The sequence below is a fragment of the Papaver somniferum genome, chromosome 7, assembly GCF_003573695.1.
Source record: "Papaver somniferum cultivar HN1 chromosome 7, ASM357369v1, whole genome shotgun sequence".
NCBI lineage: Eukaryota > Viridiplantae > Streptophyta > Magnoliopsida > Ranunculales > Papaveraceae > Papaver > Papaver somniferum.
Genome location: NC_039364.1, coordinates 18,149,563 through 18,171,432, shown reverse-complemented (window position 1 = coordinate 18,171,432; position 21,870 = coordinate 18,149,563). Strand labels below are relative to the sequence as shown.

At 36.1% G+C, this 21,870-nt stretch overlaps 2 protein-coding genes and 1 pseudogene across 2 annotated transcripts; 2 read left to right on the top strand and 1 right to left on the bottom strand.

Moving 5' to 3' along the window:
- Positions 1-6,946: 6,946 nt before the first annotated feature.
- On the top strand, positions 6,947-11,428 carry LOC113296525 (dolichol-phosphate mannosyltransferase subunit 1). Its single transcript, XM_026544831.1, has 9 exons — positions 6,947-7,020; positions 9,059-9,192; positions 9,463-9,562; positions 9,678-9,711; positions 9,781-9,857; positions 9,941-9,966; positions 10,165-10,329; positions 10,411-10,525; positions 11,006-11,428. Exons 2-9 carry the CDS (start codon positions 9,080-9,082, stop codon positions 11,108-11,110), a joined length of 735 nt encoding a protein of 244 aa, XP_026400616.1. The 5' UTR covers positions 6,947-7,020; positions 9,059-9,079; the 3' UTR covers positions 11,111-11,428.
- Positions 11,429-11,901: 473 nt separating this feature from the next.
- On the top strand, positions 11,902-12,659 carry LOC113296523 (non-specific lipid-transfer protein-like protein At5g64080). The gene is made up of 2 exons (XM_026544829.1): positions 11,902-12,296; positions 12,398-12,659. The coding sequence occupies exons 1-2, from the start codon at positions 11,945-11,947 to the stop codon at positions 12,412-12,414; spliced, it is 369 nt and encodes a 122-aa protein (XP_026400614.1). The 5' UTR covers positions 11,902-11,944; the 3' UTR covers positions 12,415-12,659.
- A 497-nt stretch (positions 12,660-13,156) lies between these two features.
- LOC113292631 lies at positions 13,157-14,542 on the bottom strand (annotated as a pseudogene).
- Between the last annotated feature and the right edge of the window lie 7,328 nt (positions 14,543-21,870).

The following is a 21,870-nucleotide window of genomic DNA, read 5'->3' as shown; positions in this document are numbered from 1 at the left end:
CCAACTTGGCTTAATCAGTTTAAAAATTACCTCTATATAAAAATAGTTTTATACGGTCCCAAGGATATTTTTATATAGAGGTTCTACTGTATTATGAAATCCCGATACTTGTGCTACAATGATGGCATGCTGGAATATGGTTCAATATTCCAATACTTGAACCATAATTTTGAGAACAACATTTACTAAATCCTTTTAGGCCAAACACTACGTGAGTATTATCCCTTAGCTATAGCTTATTTAAATTTAAAGGAAAAAAGTTTCAAGGAAACCTCACCATGGTGTTGTGCCATCCTTTAGCTATATTACATGGAAGTCCGTGTAAATGGTGCCCAAAGGAAACTCCGTTATTGATTTTTTTCAAATTTTATTTCCACGGATTTAGATAAATATTATTTATAAGTAAAAAATATTTGAAGAGAAAAAATGGAGATAAATAGGAAATAAAGAGTCTTAATAAAATAAAAGAGCTAAAAGTATCAATTGAAAATTAAAAATTCTTAAACGAAAACTAAGTATCCGTAAAGTAGTTTTTTCGACGTTTTTGTGTGATTTTCCTTTTTACTATCCGGATCACATGTGATCCACTTTTAAATGTAGCTAAAGGATATTTCCACACTTAAACTACAACGAAAACTATAGTGGTTGGATTTCGGTAAAAATAAGGTATAACTAAAGGACATCTCACGCCATTGGGCGGTGGTGGGAAAATCAGCTCTTAGCTATCTCTTTAGAGGATGAGTTGAGAACAGACATTATGCCACTGCCTCCGACAAGACACACACTTGCCAATGTTGCCATTTCCAAAATTTAAAGTAATGTATGATAGGCATAGTAAAAATATAGTTGGGTTCTATAAAGTGTAGAAAAAGAAATGCACCCATATCTACTATGATCATTCACCGGAAATTTATGTGTTATCGATCGTAGTCAGAAAATTTAGGGTTGCTTGAAGCGGATACCTTGATCCACGCAGTCCTATACTTTAACGCAATTGGCACATGTAAATGTCCTTCATTATCACCCTGAAAGACCACCATTAATCTATATCATGTTCCGCTTCTCAAATTTACTCGTTGTTTTAAGTTGTATGCCTTCAATATCATCATAATTTCATGAGAAGTCAAAATTAATCTGCTAAAAATTAGGCTGTAGAAGCATAAAAATGGTTAAAGATAGCAAACAATTGGTAAAGTAAGCAAATGGGAGAAAAACATTTGCAGTGACGAAAGAGCATAAAAACATCTTGTTTGAAGACATAATGGATTTGAATATGAAAGATTAATTAAAATGTTATGAGCTGTATAAAATTATTTTGAAAATCAGACTCCACCACAACAAATTTTGCTAAATAAATTCCTTCCCAAAGTAAAGAGTAGTAACAACTCTAGTAAGCAAAATCATTAACTTAGAAGGACAAATTTAAAATGTAAAATTTGATTGAAAAGTTTTTGGAATATGGGGCATTAGCCATGAAGGAACTTGCAATAATAGCCAGCTATATAGAAAAGTCATGACATGTTCCAAAATACTCGAGGTTAATCTAAATTCAACATGATATGAAAACCCGATAGAATTTTCAAAATTATGTTAACCAACCGAATTTCAGTATGAAGCATATATTATGTCCAGTACTCGTACGAATCTGTTTAGTTCAGACAAAATATCATGCAACTTTTTTGAAAGCACTGATACAAAAATCAAAAACATAAAAATTGGAAAGTTAAAATTGGTATTCGGAAAGGTAAAACATCAATCATTATGGATATGTTCACACCCGCAGTCTCCATAGAAAATTGGAAAGTTAAAATTCAAGATTTCAAATAATCTAGCAAGATCGACTACGTGATCCTAACTTCCAACGATGTTGTAAATAAACCGAATCGGTAGAAACCTTACTTTCCGTTGCATGCACATAGCTGAATTCACACCAGAGAACTGTAACTCCTACCAAATGATGAAAATCTACACCAACAATAACCGGGATTGCTGAGCGAAAATTAAAATTTAGAAAACGAATAGGATACGGCTGGGGAAAAAAACGATGGCGATGGAAAATAATTCTATCCGAACTTTATATACCATATGCTGCGAAAACTGAGTATGACCGATCTATTAACTCCATTAATCACGAAACGGACGCGCTTTGATTTTTTGGATGCGTTTTTTCATCTTTATTAAGGGGTTAATGGCCAACATTGAGAAAATTAGGGCGAGACAATGAAAGAGGGTAATAACTTCGACTAAATCACGGTCGTCCTTTATCTGCCTAAACGGTAGATCTCCGTCCAACTTAAAAGTTCAAGGGTGAGTAGAAACACATATTAGTGGCTTAATCTAGACCATTTTTTATGTGTCAAAACTGTAGAGAGCCGTCGATGTAGGAAAACACCATTGCCCCTTATAATATAGATTAGGATATCACCCGTGCCGTAACGGCACGGGGCTTTGAGTTGTTTTTGGTGTTAGGTTATATATTATTTAAATTGATTGTCATTTTGTACTAAAAAAATTTAGTGAAATTTATTTTCGAAATTTTGAAAAGTTGAATCAGAATTGAGAACTCTTCTTTCGTATCCCTAAAAAGTGTTATATTTGCATTAATTCTTGGAACCGTTGACTGTTTTCATGAACAAATATTGTTTGTGTTCTTGTATCAATGTATAATTGGCCTGGTTACACATTTGTAATACTCGAACCTGTGGTAAAAAAACTAATCCGTTGGTTAATATAATTTACGCCAGTCATTTTACGGCCATTAAACATGTCATTTGCATTAAACATGTTTGGGAGATGTTACACTATACTATGAAGCCTCTTTATAAAGACTATACATTTATGGTTTAAACTAACATCTGAAAAACACCCAACAAAAAATACAAAAAAAAAATAAATATAAAAATGTAAAACATTGAATCCTACGTCATTCCTTTGGATATTAGTAATGTGAAGCGAATTGAATCTTTCTTAGCGGTGAGAAGTGATGCGCGTGATGAAATTGCATACATCATTTGTCCAGTATGCTTTTCCTTGCAAATTAATAACACAAATTTATTGTCTTACTAAATAGTGAAAGACTCGCATTAAATAAAGTGGCAGATCCATACATAAGAAATATCCCCTTTTAATACATGAATCAATAAATGATACATGTGTAGGAGAGTCATTCTTTGTCAGCATATGCGTCTGAGACCTAAAAGTGAATAAGAGACTCAGTCTAAGTACCAATGGTATGAAAAGTTGCAAATGGAACTGATATTACACCAAGATATAAGACCCAAGAGTACATAACAAACCTAAAAAAATTATAATTTTATAATTGCTAGCACAAAATGAACATGACATTACAACTGAATATCAAAATATTCCTGAATCGACTTCTACTAAGTGTAAGATATTTATAAGAGTTTGGCTAGCTATGTACTAAATGATATGCTTAAAATAAAATATAGGTACGTGACTGATCAAGTATTAGTCATGGTATCTTTAGATGCAAGATCTAGATGGGTTCCTATGTTCTAAGCTCTCTTAAACCAAGATAGTCTTTAGAAAACTCGACAATTTTTTCATGGCAATCACATATGTGCATATGAACCACATCTTCTAGCAAAAATTAGCTTGTACCTATCTGGAATACCAAAAAAAATTCATCTGCATCAATGATAAAATACATGGAATGGAAATTTGTGTAGCCCAAACATATATGTATAATGACGTATCCCACAAAAAGACATTTTGCATCACTGCATTGCTCCCTAAGCCGCTTTCTTCATTAATTAAAAACAATCACCCAAAATTAGAAGATGGTCTGCTAACCATTTTTTGATGTCAACTGCATACAACCATTATTTGACTATGTATGAAGAATTTAAGATACACAAATACTCACTTTGTAAACCATCAAAAGGTTTATAAATATGAAGTGATGTAATTTCAAGGTGATCACATGATACAAAGAATCAGAAGAATAATAAATATAATCAAGAAACTTTATTCCATTTGATACCAAAATTTACACGAATCTAAATTAACTAAGAGTTTGAACTCTCCAATAACATTAGCAATAAAAATGAAACCATCATTTTCTTCGTCATTCATTTTTACTCCATGTAAATCCTCTGTTTTTGGCCTGAAAAAGTCAAAGTCTAATTGGACAATTTCTTGTCTATAGAAAATAAAAAATAGAAACAAAGAGAAATTAATGAAAAGAAACAAAGAGAAATCAAATTTCATGAATCCATTGATGTTAAACAAAAAATTAAAGGGAAAAACTAACATCAATTATCTCAATCAACCAAAACAATAGTGAATCATACCTTGAGAATAGAGTTATGCAAAGGATAAACATGTGACAAAGAAATCTGATTTTAAAAGGGATTAAGTTAAGGGCATTTAAATTAGAATAAAAGAAAAGGTTTGACATTAAATGGGAGGAATAACTCCCAATAAATGAGTGACCAATGCACATTAAAAGTCTATATTCATTATCTTAGGTAAAATTAATATGTGAGTTAATCTAGACCCTTCTTTATGATAATTAATAGGGGGAAAGCCACTTTTACTAAAGGAAAAGCTGATTCGGTCTAACATGTTTGACTTCTAGTCAATATTGGGTGGATTTGATAATAAGCTTTCCCATATAACAAAAACTATATTTGGAATTTAGAATTATCTGTGATAATGAAATTAGGACGCAAGATGATAACAATTGGCCACTTGGGAGACAAGATATTTGGTTTACTACATCCAAGATACGGTCTCTTGTTGATGTTCACAGTAGTCAGGATCCTAAAGAGGTTCCGACGCTCTGTATCTTCTGCTATCTTCTTCAGGACTTGAAGCCCATACGAATTTGGATTTGGGTATCGGTGATTGTCATCATGTTCGTTGAATCACAGAGATCTTGTTTTGAGGTGGATGTTGGATAACTTGCGCCAATATTTTACAGTATTAAACTTATCTCACTTCAACCTAAGAGCGCCGGGTACACTCATCTACTGCATCGACTGTATGCTATTAATTTGAATACAATATATAGCCATTGTGTAGGATTCATCAACTATAAGCAATCTTCAAAATTTCTTCCAACAGTAGCCACGCTATGAATGTGGTGTTTTATTAAACAATAAAGTAGTTGTTCTAAATAATTCATTGTTCGAATCAAAATAATTTATTTATTCTCTGCATTTCGATGTAACCTAAGGTTTGTAAACAGGTAATTAATTATAAAAATAATTAGGGTAATGTGATGTGGATGCTGTTTGGTTCGGGAAGATTAAAGATTTTTTTTTTTAAAAAAGAAAAAAAAAAACTCTGATGGTATTTTTGATTGGGAAAGCTTATTTTAAATCCGTCCAATGATGACCTGAAGTCAAATATCTTAGACTCTGGTCAGCTTTTCCTTTAGTAAAAATGGTTTTCCCCTTATTAATTATCTTTTTTATAAGCCTAAAATATGGATTAAAAATCTTAAATATGTAGCTAAATCTGGACCTTTATTTATATGTCAGAAATGTAATTGAATTACTTGAATCTGGGCCGTCTTTTATGTGTCCAAACTGTAGATCTCCGTCCAAATAGAAAAACAAACATCATGAATCCATTAATATTAAACAAAAAAGGAAAAAGCTAACAACAATTATCTCAATCAACCAAAACAATAGTAAATCATACCTTGAGAATAGAGTTATGCAAAGGATAAACATCTGACAAAAGAATCTGATTTTAAAAGGGATTAAGTTAAGAGCTAAGTTAAAGGGCATTTAAGTTAGAATAAAAAAAACAGATTAATCTGATAATCGGCCGGGTCAGGGGATCCTGATTTTGTCTCTTACGGGACACACAGCGGGATCCGGCCCACACAAGTAACACACGTGTTATTTCAAAATTTGACCTTATCTAACTAACATAGCAGGTGAGTCGGCCATTTAAATTTAAATGATTTGTAAGTCGGCCATTTAGCTTGATTTGTATAAGAAAGCAAATTTGAAACAAAGCGTTTATATCTTTGAACGGCTGAGATCATATTATTAAGGATCCATCTACGAGGACCGGATTTCAATCTCTTTGCATGAATTAGAGTGTCAGAAACATGAAAAACCGTTTCCAATTATAAATGCTCAAGTTTTATATCTTGGTAACCGGCTAACTCAAATCTATACCTGGGCTAATTTTCAAGAACACTAAGATTTACATGGACAAAGCCACCCACCACCTCCGTCACTGTGTACACTCCCATCTAGTGGAAGTATCTTCAAAACAAACTCCATTTCTTGTTTTTCAAATCTCCACCATTGTATTGAGAGCTGCTCAGTGACGGAGGTAAGCCACCCCCACCTCCGTCAAATATTGTATGTTTTCTAAATGTTATTCACATGGTCGTACAAATCTTTGCCATGATGCCAGTATGTGCTCTTGGTTTGTATTGGCGATTGATAAGAGATTTTTACATCTGAAGAAGTGTTGGTTAATTGTTACTACTGTTTACTCTTTCTTTTCTGCAGGTCATGCCTGACGAGTGGGAGAAGAAGTATTTGCTGGATAAAACAGGGTTGTATGGTCTCATATTAATAATCAAAAAGAACCCAATTCATCAAACAAAAACAAAAACACAAACCTAAACCTTCATTTGGATAAAATTCAAACCCCTTGCCTCAATCGATCGAAATCAGGGTAAACTAACCTCCATTTTGACAAAAATTTCCAAAAGCATCTGAACTTTTAAGCATCAAATCAACGTACAACTGTGGAGGCTTATGTGGTGGTGCCGGGTTTAACGGTGGTGGTGTTACTAATCATAGGTGATGGCCGGTGGGGAAGACACGTATGTTTGTACTCTAGAAACCGTTTTATCCATATGTATCAACTCTTAGAGGCCGTTTTTTATACCCGAAAGAAACGTGTCTGATAAAACGGGTTCTTGGGAACAGAAAAGTGAAAGCTTCAAAACCCCGTTTTTCGTTTTTTATTTTATATATATTTTTCTCTCGAATCTGAAGTGGTTTTCTCTACAGCAAAAAGGTATGTTCTCTTCCTACCTCCTCCTCTCTCTGTCAATTTTGATTAAAATTCCTGATCAGAGTGATTATTATCTATGAATGATTAGAGATTATCATGTTAAAGTTATTGATTATGAATTTAGGTCCAATTTTTTCCAAGCCCTTATTCTGTTTGGCAAAATCTCTGTTAGAAATTTACTGAGAATTTTAAGAAAAACTAAACAATGATCATGAGTCTATTCTATGGTTTGAATTCGATCTACTTATTATTGGAGAACCTCTGCCTCACTGCAGGGTTTGTTTAGGTATTTATCCCCCTTTTTGCTCAAAGGGGGTGTTGATTAGCACGGTGAAATGCACCAATTGGTTGCAATTTGTTTGTTATGTCTGTGAAATTGATTGCATATGTGAAGTTTCTGGATGGTGAACTTGACTGATTTAGGGAGACATGAATCATATGTTGCCAATGCATTATGAAGTCAGATTTGGTTGATCAGTAAGATTAGAAGAACATAAGACATGAATCATATGTTGCCAATGCATTATGAAGTCAGATTTGGTTGATAAGTAAGATTAGAAGAACATAAGACACCTTCGAAATTGTAATGTAGAGTACTTTACAGCGGTGTTTGCTACTGGTTTGTGTAGTTTAACATATGGGTTTTGTCTTTTGGGATTGGGTATAAAATTACACAGTATTTCTTAGATTTCTTGGTATTTCGGCTTCTTGGTTACTAGTATGAGTGGAAATGTTATTGCTAATCTTTGATACGTCGATAGAAACTCTTTTGGAGTTCACAAAGCATGCTATCATATTATCTTTTGCTATTACCAGTTTTTTGTTTTCCCAAGCAAATAAATTCATTCATCACAAATTACAAACAAAACTGTCCAAAGGACAAATGAACCAGAAGAAAACAAAAAAATAGGAAAGACCTAAAGCTCAAGTGAACCTGTAGTATGACTGATCAGGACATTCAATACTATTCGCGAAACTAGGCTTGTTTACATAATGACATGTTTGTGCACTTCCTGGCCCAGCTCCCTTTTTTGCAAGCTGATCAGCAGCAGAATTGATTTCCCTGAACCTAATGGTACTTCTGCAGATAGCATTCCACCGGACCTTAATATCCAAGGCAGGTTTCCACTAGTAAATACCTGAATAGTAGAAAGAGAGTCAGATTGAATAATAGGATTCAACCAATTATTCTGCACATCCCACTCCAAAGTCTGATAACAGCAACCATCTCAGCTATGAAATCAGAAGCTTTTCCAGTGCCACCACACTCAGCACTAACAAAGTCACCAGTGTGGTTTCTGCCAATGAATTCATAACCTGCAGAGCCTGGATTTCCCGTTGGAGCACTGTGACAGGATGGCAGTATAGTGTGTATTTGAGGTAGAACAGAAAAACATTCAGTTGTTTCAAAACTTCTAACTTTCCTGCAAGGCAAAGTAGCCAAGTCATAAGCACAATTCCACATATCACCTTGAAGTCTAATCCCACATTCATGAGTGGAAATATCTTCAAAACATGCTCTATTTCTTGTTTTTCATATCTCCACCGTTGTATTACCACATTTACTGAACAACTGGACCTTTGTGCTGTGTGCAAATATCATCAAAAGATACTGGAATTTTTGAATTACCAGGTAAAGCAAGCTTGGTTTTACTTCTGGATGGATTAATATTTCTGTTTGCCAATTTCTTATACAGACCGACCTGTCTATGCTTGATGTGTTTGCATTGAATGTTTCACACACAATAATTTGTTATATTGATTTTTGTAATATCTTGTGGGTTCAGGCATGTAAGTTAGCGTCTTGGCAGGCCTTTCAAGTTATAGTGTTCTCCTTCATTGACTTGCCCATTTCATCCCCTAGAAATCTCACTGTACACTCTGGGTGACTAAAATTACAGATCTCTAGTTTGAAGTCTTTCTCCCATTCATCTTCGTTGCCCTCTTTCATAATGCCTTGATTTGGTGGAAGTTTTAAAGATTTGTTTTATCAATATTTTGGGTTTCCAGATGCCGTCTTAAGTTTCTGCTGATCAAACAGGTCTAGGAGGAAAGCTGAGAGATGGAGGAGCAACATCAACAAAAGGAAACTAATAAATATAGTATAATCATCCCCACTTACAACGAACGCCTCAATGTTGCTCTGATCATCTATCTCGTCTTCAAGCATCTTAAGTACAAACCTTCACTACTCTTAAGCATAACTATTTTTGTTAGTATGTTTTCAGTCGTTCGACCATTTGATCCAAACTCGTGTAACTTCCCATCTGAAAAGATTGGTTTTTGCAAAACTTGGTTGATTTTTTATTTGAATAAATAGTATCAAGAGACTGGAAGTTCGAACGAATTGTTGAATGATTTTTCCTCAAAGGATGCCCTATTTAATTTTTCACATATATGTGAAACAGATGTTGGAATGCTGACGTCTGCTTTTGATGTCTTTAGGGATATTGATTTTGAGATAATTGTTGTGGATGATGGAAGTCCTGATGGAACTCAAGATATTGTCAAACAGTTGCAGAAAGTGTATGGAGAAGACCGCATTGTATGTATACTGAAACATGATCTAGAATCATATTCTAGCTCTTTTGAATCTACAGTCTTTTTAGGCTTTGTTATGCTTCAGATGGCTTACTCATACTTGTCTTTTCGTAGTTCAGCTATTAAGAGCTAGACCTAAGAAGCTTGGTTTAGGTGCGTATATCTTCTTTTCTCCGTGATGTACAAATTCCGGCATAGATTGTGATCCAAGTATAATTTCAGGCACTGCTTACATTCATGGGTTGAAACATGCATCTGGTAATTTTGTTGTGATCATGGATGCTGATCTATCTCATCACGTAAGTCTTTATTGTGATTTGGACTAATTGTTCATTGCTTGCATCCACGTGTATTCTAATTTACTTTGACTCTTACTTTGCAGCCGAAGTATTTGCCAAATTTCATCAGGTAAAAACTCCCATTGATCTGCTTTCTGCCTTTCTCCCTGCATTAGTAATGAATTTTGGTATTGGCTAAACAATGTAAAGAATGTTCGTAAAATAGAGAGAGCACCAACCCAAACTACCGAGGAAGTGAAGAAAAAGTCACTTTTTTTTAGCGATTCTCTTGGAATTTAAATGCATTCTAATGTATCACATGCTTTAGGAGACAAGCGGAGACTGGTGCGAGCATTGTTACTGGGACTCGATATGTTAATGGTGGTGGTGTACATGGATGGAACCTCATGCGTAAACTGACAAGTAGGGGAGCCAATGTACTTGCTCAAACATTTCTATGGCCTGGAGTATCAGATTTAACCGGGTCTTTCAGGTACACATCTTGTTGCTGACATAACCTTTTTCCAATCTTACTTTAGGGTTCAAAGTTTAACATTTCTTTTGTGTCTTTAAGGCTTTACAAGAGATCTGTCCTTGAGGATGTTATTAATTCCTGCGTCAGCAAGGGATATGTCTTTCAGATGGAAATGATTGTTCGAGCTTCCAGAAAAGGCTACCATATTGAAGAGGTATATCTCTAGTAACGAATTCTAGAATCTAGCTTGGGCACATTAGACTCGGGAAATTAACTTAACATTAGAAACCATGATTGCATATAAACCGTTGACCGTTAACTTGAGAAGTTTTAGGAAGAACTGTACATTGTGGGACACTGTTAGTTTTTTGGCTCAGAAGGCTTAATAGATTGTGCAGAATTCTGTAGACATGTACTAGTCGTGGCAATTATTCTGCTTGGACTAATTTTTATCCTGTGACTTGGTATTTGTGTAAATAACCAGTCATCATAACCGAAAACAGCTGGAATTTGCACAGGTATTTCCAAGATTCAACAAAGAGAGAAATAGGACTTGTTCTGGTGTTTTAAATCATGTCTAAAACTAGTCCTCTTCTTGTCTGTGTGTATTATTCTCCATGCTTCATTTGTGTCGTTTAGCTACTCAAGTTTTTTATTTTAACAGTTTACGGTCGCTTTTTGTATCTGTCTACAGGTACCCATAACCTTTGTTGATAGAGTATATGGGAGTTCAAAGCTCGGAGGATCAGAAATAGTTGAATACCTGAAAGGTCTTGTTTATTTATTAGTCACAACATAAATCTTGAAAGCAGAGACTATCCAACCCCTCCCGTTTATGTTCTTTACTCATAGTTACTTCTTTTCTAGAGAAACTTTACTCAGTTTGCGAGTTGCACCCGGCTTTTTCTTACTTTTTCCAGTGATCATTCCATAGTAAAAATGTGTTTATTGTACTGACAATTTTGTAGAGCACATAATATCAAACTCTGTAATTAAGTCTTCATACGAGTTTCATTGTTTTGGAAAACCCTTGCTCATATGCGGACATGGCAAATCATACTATTACTGACAAAGGAGCTGAATCGGAGGGAATATGATGTGTACAAATTCTGTAGGATTTTTTTTTTTGTGTAAATTGCTGGGATACTTTTACTGTTAGTTGTGGCGGTGTTTTATTTTACAAGAAACTTCAATTTTTGTTGGTTCTAGTCGGTCTCGTTGTACTAAAACTACACCATATATCCTGAATGGCAAACCAAAAAAATGAAATTTGGTGTTTCCACCAACCGACAGGAGAATAAGATAACCTATAAAGAAAGCACGAACAAGAAAGAATGATAAAGCCATCACTAATTATTATCATTACATGATGATGAATCATGATAAACAAAGATATGAGCACCACTGCCGAAAGCAACACCTTGTTTGGTGTTTAGCGTGACTAAGTTGAATCATTGATCTTTGAATTTCTAGGGTATAAACACTACCAACCACCGCACTTAGTCCAATCTCTCACTCACTTGCACAATCCCCATACACCACAGAGACACATCATCCTGGGGCCGTAGGCTATATATTGAGACAAAAATGAGCTTGTGGAAACATACTACCTCAACTAGAAATCCTCTCAAACATGTCTTCTAATTACTCAGGCAGCTTCTTTGCTTCCATAGCCATCTTTCTCCTATTGTCAACTCATATCTATGTTAAAGAAGTACATGCTGCGGGCGAATGTGGGAAGACGCCCATAAGCAATGCAGCGTTGAGCTTAAGCGCATGTCTAGGAGCAGTTCAAAATGTCAGAGCTAAGGTTTCTCCAGCTTGTTGCTCTCGAGTTTCGGTTCTGCTAAGGAATTCCCCCAAGTGTTTATGTGCTGTTTTCTTGTCACCATTAGTGAAGCAAGCTGGGATTAATCCAGCCATAGCAATTACTATTCCGAAACGTTGCAACATCAGAAACAGACCAGCTGGGAAGAAATGCGGAAGTAAGTCGATTTAAACATTTTTCGAGTTATATAACCTTCGTTTCATTTTTATTTTCCTCATATTTCATTCCATAACCAAAACTTTTGTTATTCTCTGACAGAGTATACTCTTCCATGAGGAACAAGCTAGGATCTCCTGCCGGCAAAGAGGATGCTATTTATGTATGTGTGTGCATGTATGCCAAAAAAAAAAAATTCTAAATTCTAAAATAAAAGTTTCCATAGGCAGCATACGCGCCTCTGGTGTTTGTTGTACTACTGAAAGTATTTTAATTAGTAAATTTTGAAGTGTTAGTATAAATTGGTTGTGATATGTATCTCCTTGGGCTGCAATGAAAAGTTTGTGACTTTCTTCCCCTGGCAGTGGCTGCGCCGCTATAGTAAAGATGAGCAAATTCCGTAGAAAAAAAAACAGTTAAAGTTTAAAGTTCCCCCATGTAGCACTGTGTCATTTGCGCCTCCATTGAGATCACAGGATCCTATATGTTTACTGGAGAGCTCTTGTACAGTTAGCAATTGTCATCGTGATAATTTGTTAGCATTCTGCACTCTGTAGTAGTGTAATGTTTAGTGATGCAGAAAAATTACATTGCAGGTGTTTTGTTATGATTGTAGAAGTTTTGTCCAAAATATAAATCAACTAAATAAAAGAACAGTTTCATTTCCCAATTTTATTCAGAACAAGAAAGAAAAAAATACAATGTATTTAACTTAAATTACGGTCATATGGAAGCCACCAAGTTCGTAATTACAGCAAGAAAGAAGAAAATTGGGCAGAAGGCAGACCGAAGTGCAATATCACAAGACACTTTCAGGTTATACAATTATAAACATTCGGGTATTGTGTCTTATCAGGATTCTTAAACTCCGGGATACTGAGAATGAGAAGCTGCAAGAAGAGCAGCTCCAATTCCAGAGCAATCATTTGCATGCTCAATAACAACAGTGTGTGCAACTTCATGTCCGAGTAACTCATTGAGGGTGCTCTTCAAACAGGTTCTGAATTTGGTGTAGTGCTCAAATAATCCTCCATCCACGGCTACAACAGTTCTCTGCTTCTCTCCTTCCTTAACCGTGTCTTTTCCCATCTTCTTCAATATACCCAAGATCCCTGCGTCCGAAAGACGTGCAGCACGTGTTGCAACGATGTTGCAGATGTCTACAACAACTCTTCTTGTTTCAAGGGAAGTATCAGATATCCCAAAGATGTCCTTCAATTTGCTTCCAACCACTGTCAAATCTGGGGATGCGTCATGATGCATGGCACACATTTCAGGAGTCCTCAAAATAAATCGAGTCCTAAGTTTTGGTGGAACAATATCACCAAAGAATCCAGCCTCTTCAGCCATTTTGCAGAGGACTCTACGCACAATATCTCCCAAGTACATCCCAGAAATCATCTTCTCAAAAATTTGCTCACCAGCATTAAGACTGTCCTGGTCCTAAGCCTGATCATATTCAGTCACAGGAAGGTGTGATGACCGGAAGTTACCCCACTCCGTGTTGTTTACCATTTCTCCTGAATTAGGAATGGAGTGTGCACGCTCTACATATGCTGCGTTTGTTCCAGTTCCCAAAATAACTGCAGCTGCAACATCATTATTCAAGTATTTGCCTCCAGCTAATGTGCCAATTGTGTCATTCACCAGAGCTGCAACACGCATATCTGTTCCCTGTCTGTCTAAGGCTTTAGTTAGTTCTACCACTACATCTTTATCAACCGCGTCATCGATGGAGAAGCCCTGTGTCCACCTAATAAGTGTTCCAGATGCGATCGATAACTGCTTGACAGGGAATGAAAAGGTGAAACCCAGTTCCCTCTGACAACCAGGAAGGAGGAAAAAACCTTCTGCTTCTGTAGCTATAAATCTTGCTAGTTCTTTAGCAATGAAATCAAATAGTTCACTTGAAGTGGCAGTCATCAGTTCTGGAGGAATTGAGACTTCAGTGAATTCTTGTTTAACTACACGCCCATCTCTTCCACCCAATTGTACACGCAAGACACGGAAGTTTGTTCCGCCGAGATCCAAAGCATAAAATAGACCATGTTCATCTCCAGTAGGGAGATTATCAACATAGCTATTAAGCATCTTAAGCTTGCTACCGCCTACAGAAGAAAGACCAGCATGCATATCAGCAGTCATAGCATCAGAAACTTGCCGTAGTTTCCCAATTGGTGTAGCGCACTGTTCTTCAAATTCTTTTAGTATCGACGTAGCTTTACTCCATGTTTCTGAGCTTTTCATCCTGTGTGTTTCAGTTAATTTAGCTGCAGCTCATGCTTCTGCTGCACGAATGTACTTTTGAGTATCACAAACACGCTTCATCAGCTTACTCAAGGTAGTGTTAGGTTGTAGAGTTCCTAGGAAAACTGGCTTGAACGGGGCATTAGCAAAGAGGAGACTCGACTGCCAAATCTTTTGATCTTTTTCTTTGAAGAATTTAAGAACAGTATTTTTGGTTTATTATTAGCAGGCCAATCTGTCTCTATTCTTCCTCCTGACATCTTTTGGTTCTCTCTACAAATAAAAAGTTGTTCACCAAACGTACAACCCATGAAACAAGACTCTTAAGAAAGAATGTAATAGTAATGTGAAAGATGTGGTTAATCCTTTGGGTATTTATAAGATGCTCATAGGGAAAACTTCCATCTTCCTCTCGGATTCGCAATTCGACTCTTTCATCTTCCTATAGGATTCGCAATTCGGTTCTAAAACGGAAAAGCTCTTCCCAAGTCTAAACAACATTGGCACAATCCTAATAGGGAACCTAATTTCTTGGGGGGTATACAAATCCAATGCTTGGGATGTTTTTCTTACAAGGATTTTGGCATACCCCTAATCAAATTGGTATCCCCTAATAGATGTTGAGAGATGGTTGTTGCTGGATTAGGCAAGTGTTAAGTGTTCCTCCTGTTGTTAAATCAGGAGGAAGCAACATGAGAAGTCTAATGTGCATCCAACGCTATTGACGCTCCAGTGAAACGCACCCGAGCATTAGATACACTTTGGGCTTTATGATTGCACAAGTTACGAAAACATAACTCAATTTGACCTAGGAAAACATGGAACTTACTGTTGGTTAAACTTCAACATAGAAGTCACTAACAAGCTGGTTAGGACAAGATTAGGAAATTGATGTAATCCTAAGGGAATTAGAAGTCATCTAGTTCTAAGAAAAGGAAAGACATGTAATAAGGTAATAGGAGTAGGAAAAGGAATTCATAGTTCTATATATATATGATCACCAAAGTTGTGGTTGATCATATGAGCAAGATTAAAGCTTGTGTTTAGTTTTGAGAGATTTTCTAAACATCAATAAAGAGAGTTGTCTTTATATAAGCTAAGTTTCATCTTGCAGTTGCCATTAATTGGTATCAGAGCGTGTTTCTGAGCCATGGAAAACGAAACCACCATTGTGGGTGCAAAACAGTTCACGCCACCATCAATACAAGTTCCAATCCTCAACGCCACAAACTACACAGTATGGGCCATGAGAATGAAGGTACTGATGAAAATCTACAAAGTTTGGGAAACAATTGATCCTGGTACATTGGACCCAGACAAAAACAATGTTGCCATTGGATTACTCTTTCAAGCAATACTAGAATGTCTTGTTCTACAAGTTGGTGAACAGGAAACTTCAAAGAAAATTTGGGATGCAATAAAGGCACGTAATCTCGGAGCTGATCGAGTTAAAGAAGCCCGTCTGCAAACCTTAATGTCTGAATTTGAAAGAGTGAAGATGAAAGACACTGATACTATTGATAGCTTTGCAGGAAAGCTATCAGAGATAGCCTCAAAAGCTGCGTCACTTGGACAATCCATTGATGAAGATAAACTGGTAAAGAAGTTTCTCAATAGTTTACCAAGATCCAAGTATATTCATATCATAGCTTCTCTCGAACAAGTCTTAGATTTAAAGAAGACTAGCTATGAAGATATAATTGGAAGATTGAAAGCATATGAAGAAAGAATCCTTCATGAAGAAAACAATGGAGAAACTCAAGGAAAACTCTTGTACACAAACTCGTACCAACAAAACTCTGCGACAAGAGGAAGAGGTCGTGGAAGAGGTGGTAGAGGAAACAGAGGCCGAGGAAGGGGAGGAATGTTTAACTCACAAGATAGAACAACAAGTCAGAATGATCAAAACCAAGGGAAAGAAAAGAAGGATAGATCAAACATTATTTGTTACAGATGTGATAAACCAGGACACTTCTCCTCTGTATGCCCTGAAAGAATACAAAAGATGGAAGAAACAAACAAGAATGAAACAAGGGAAGCAGATACAGCTCTTTTCATGCACGAAGTTGTATTCTTAAACGAAAGGAAACTAATACCAAAGAACAACGAATCAAAGGATGGAGAAGAAGGAATCTGGTATTTAGATAATGGAGCCAGCAATCACATGACTGGTAAGAGACACTACTTTTCTGAACTCAATGAGAAAATCAAAGGACAAGTGAAGTTTGGGGATGGATCTTCTGTATAAATTGAAGGGAAATGATCAATTCTATTTTAGAGCAAGACCGGAGAACAGAAGCTTGTCACAAACATCTACTTCATCCCAAACTTACAAAGCAACATTCTAAGTTTAGGACAAGCTACAGAAGTTGGATGTGATGTTAGAATGCGACAAGATTATCTAACAGTTCATGACCCAAGTGGAAGACTTTTAGTTAGAGTCTCACGCTCACAAAATAGACTCTACAAGATAAGTCTCATGATTGGAAGACCATTGTGTCTGAATATGAGATTGGAAGATCAGACATGGAAGTGGCACGCAAGGTTAGGACACATAAGCTTTAGAACTTTCAAGGCAATGTCTCAGAACAAGATGGTTCGAGGACTACCACAGATAAATGATGAAGCAAAAATTTGTGAATCATGTTTAGTTGGGAAACAAACTCGTCAAGGTTTCCCAAAAGCAACAACATTCAGAGCCTCAAAGCCATTAGAGCTTCTTCATGCTGATTTATGTGGTCCTATTACACCACAAACCCTTGCAAATAACAAATACATATTTGTTATTATAGATGAATTCTCAAGATATATGTGGTCTATTCTTATGAAAGAAAAGAGTGAAGCATTTGACAGATTCAAAGCTTTCAGAAATCTGATAGAAAAAAAGTTAAAAGAGGAGGTGAAAATGCTTAGAACTGATAGAGGAGGAGAGTTCACTTCCTTAGAGTTCAACAAGTTCTGTGAGTCAAATGGAATCAAAAGGAAACCCACAACACCACATACACCACAACAAAACAGAGTGGTGGAGAGGAGAAACATGACTCTAATCGAGATGACAAGAAGTTCTTTAAAGGCTATGCAGGTACCTAATTATCTATGGGGAGAAGCTGTACGACACTCCACATACCTAATAAACAGGATACCTACGAAAGCTCTGAAAGACATGACTCCATATGAAAGCTTGCGAAAGAGAAAACCAAACATAGATCATTTAAGAGTGTTTGGTTGCAAAGCATACGCAAAAGTTGATTCTGCAACTCTTAAGAAACTGGATGATCGATCTCAGACTCTTGTGAATCTAGGAATTGAGCCTGGATCCAAACCTTACATATTATTCAATCCAACAACGAAAAGAGTGATAGTGAGTCGAGATGTGGTATTCGATGAAAAAGCAAACTGGAACTAGAAAGAAACTAATGATGGACCAAGTAGGGATCCAGGAATGTTTCACATGAGATGGGGTCAAGTAATTGATGAAGGCGAATGACCCATAATCATCAATACCAATGAAAACAATGATGTTAATCAAGAAGAAGAAGAGAATAATGAAAACACTGAGAATACCGAAGAAGTAGAAGAAGAAGAAGAAGAAGAAGAAGAGATCGATGAAATAACTCAACCCATTCCACTGCGAAAATCAACAAGACAGATACAAAAGCCACAGTATCTGGAGGATTAGGTACGGGTTTTTGCCTAGTTCAGTATCTGTACCTCCCTATGGCCGGTACCTGTAACTTGTACTTGTACCTGTACAATACGGTACGGTACGGGACCTGTACCTGTTTAATTCGGGACGGGACGGGACCGGTTCTTTACCTGTAGCATATCTGCATACTGATTACTGCATATGTAAAAAAAAAACAAGAAAGCAAAACAAAAAATCTTGAAAGTTCTAAGTTTAAAAACTTTAACTGTTAAGACTTAAGCGTGTTAAGACCTGAATTCATACATACTTTAAGAAAAATCTTTAAACTTCTAAGTTCAACAACATCAAATGTTTAAGAGTTCAATTAGAAAAAACAGAAAGCAAAGCAAAAAAAACAACATTTCGGCAGTTCGGCTTTGGCAATTGACCACTTTCATAAGTTTGGAGCGACAAAAAACGAACTCCATCTCCAAGCATCAAGCATCCAAGACCTCTGACAGTTGAACCACACCCAAGATGTCTGCAACACCCAAGGCATGAGTTGAAATCTAACAACATGAACAGATAACCAGCAATCTCTGTTAAAGGACAATAATAAAAAAAAAATACATTGACATTCTAAGCTTTATCAGGTGTGAATGTGGGTCTTTGATTGTCAGCAAATAACATAAGGCATGAAGAGTAAGACTTAAAACCCAATGGTAATGTTCTTGTTCAGAAAGAACAGGGAGTAATCATCAAGGTATTATCGAACAAACACATTAATACTAAAATAGTAATCAAACAAAGAAAAGTTTATATTACCTTACTTATCCTTGGAGTTATCATCTGGTACATAATCAGCTAAAAGATCAAGATCAATGGGTTTGCTTAACCAGCTTTGACAGCAGAGCAAAGCCTCAACTGTTCTTGGAGATAAAGAACTTCTCCATGGACTAAGCACACGCTTTCCGGTGCTAAAAGATGATTCAGAGGAAACCGAAGACACCGGCGTGGCTAATATATCCTTTGCAATACATGAAAGCATCTTATACCTGCTATTGTTATCCTTCCACCAAGCCATAATATCAAAACTAGACTTGCCTGTATTGTTCCCATCCGATTAAGACTCATCAAACACTTCCATTAAGTACATATCCAACTCTGTTATTGTTGCCTCAATAGCTGATTGGTTCTTCTTATGCCTTTTCTTCCTTGACTGAAGAGTAGCAAGTCGACCATCATTTGGAGCAATAACTGAGTTCTCAACTACAACACTACTAGATGAACTTGGCACCTCCTCATTAATTGAATGAAACGACTTGTATTCTTCAAAGAGTATCTTAAAGTCCCTCTTGACCTGTCTCATAACTGTATTAACCCTAACAAGGTCTTGCTCATATAAACACTGAAGAGCAAATTCTAAACCCTTCTCCTTCTCTCTTGGGTCCAACAGTTGAGCGAAAAACAAGACATAATTCATCTTTTCATAAGCACCCCAATAAAAATTGTACTTTCTAAACATAATATCAGCCATACGAGCAATAAATGGATCATTAGTTGCATTATCTCTAAACTCAACTAACTGTTCATGGATGAGTACTACTTCCCACAAGAAACCAGGAGTTGTAACAGTTGTGGAGGAAGAAAATCTAACAGTAGCATCAAAATATATCTTTAAGCACTTCAGAAGACCTCTAGCATATTTCCAATCCTCTTCATATGGAGCATGTTGACGAGGCTTTTTCTTCTTGCTGTTAGTCTTTTTCTTCCCCTTTTTATTAAAATCATCCTCAAATTCCCCCTCAGATTCAGAACTAGAGTAATCCTCAAAAGCATTATCAATTTCCATGTCATAATTATCAGTATCAGGTAAATCATCTTTCCTTGATTCTTCAAATATGTACTTCTGTCTAAAGTCCCTATCATGCTTTTCTAACCTTTTGAAAACCTTTTCATACTTTTCAGCAGCTTCTAACATTAAATAAGTACTATTCCATCTACTTTTCACATCCAAGATCAAACCTTGATTATATTCAATCTTTTCTAATTCACAACAATTTTTAAACCTATTCAACCTAGCAGGAGATCTAGTTACATATTTGATAACTGACCTGATCCTACATATCGACTTATTGTAGAGTCTGACTGCATCTCTTGTCACAATGGCAAGAACATGAGCTGCACATCTGACCTGGTAAGAGTGAAGTGAACAAATCAGAAATGAAATGTACACGTACATTGAATTAAACACATGCATTGAAAAGTTACAGTGTTACATGCAAATATTAGAATTTAGAAATGAACAAACCAGAAAAACTAACTTACGTGCAAATATTCGGCTTAACTGGAGATGAAGCCCAACCAATCACACTTTACTTCAAATATTCAATTGGCTTCGTATTAGCACTAGCATTGTCTAGAGTAACCCCAAACACATCCTCAAGACCCCAATCCAATAAACATATTTCTAACATTTGACCAATATCACTGTCTATGTGACCTTCAATTTGACAAAACAATGATCCTCTTTTGTAACTTCCAATTTTGATCAATAAAATGAACAATTACGCAGATGTAGTTATAATTGTTAGGTGAAGTCCATGTGTCAGTTGTCAAGGATACCTTCATTTTGGTAGATGCAAAGTAACGTTTCAGAATAACTTTCTCATCGAAATAGAGTTGTAACAAATCCCTATAAATGGTCATACAACTCGGCATTTTGAATCTAGGCTCCAAAATTTGACAAAAGGCCCTAAACCCTTCACCCTCAACAATTCTGAATGGCTTCTCATCAACAATGATAAACACAACAAGAGCCTTTGTGCACGCTTCTTGATGCAATCAATTTACTATCCTCACCTGGCCTTTGGGGTTCAAACATCAATAATTGTTGTCCTTCCACCTTCTTCTTATTAGGATTCTGGGTGCAATGCCTCAAGTTTTTCCATAACCCAGACGTACCATTCTTTTGACTACCGGATTTCAATTTCTTGTGACAATACTTACATTGTGCCCATTCCTCATCTAATTTTATAAAATCCTTCCACGCTTTTGAACTGGATTTCGTCTTCTTGGCTACATCAACAGCAGGAGTTGTAGCTTCATCTGTATCTCCTTGAGCAGCTTGCTGAGCATCAGCAGAAGGTACAGGTGCAAATGTTGGGTCAATAGAGGAACCAACTTCAGTTGCAGCTTGACTTTGAGTTGCATTTGCATCCATTTGAAATGAAAAAAACAAGTTAAAAAACACCAGAGTTAGAACATTAAAACAACCAACATTCAGATACTACACATAGCCAGACAACAAACCCCCATTTCAACAAAAGGCAAAAAATCTCACAGACCAACAATTTTTTACCACACTTGACAAGATTAACTTAAAAATTACAAACCCAAAGTAGAGAAATACACCCTGATATTCCCTATTTATCCATATCTCATTTGCAATTTCACAAATATATACCCCAAATTATACGATTTGAACCCTTTCAATTAAATCATTAGACAAGTAAACCAGGATACATGAATAAAAACAAAATGAAATTATGGAAAATGTTAGGTTTTGTTAATTATACCCGAAGAAGATGTACCAGGATGATATTTTGTCTTTAATGAAAATGATTTTGATCCAAGATAATGAGAAGGAGGTGATTTGATTTCTAGGGTTAATCTTGCAGTAAATAGAAAACGAAGATGGTGG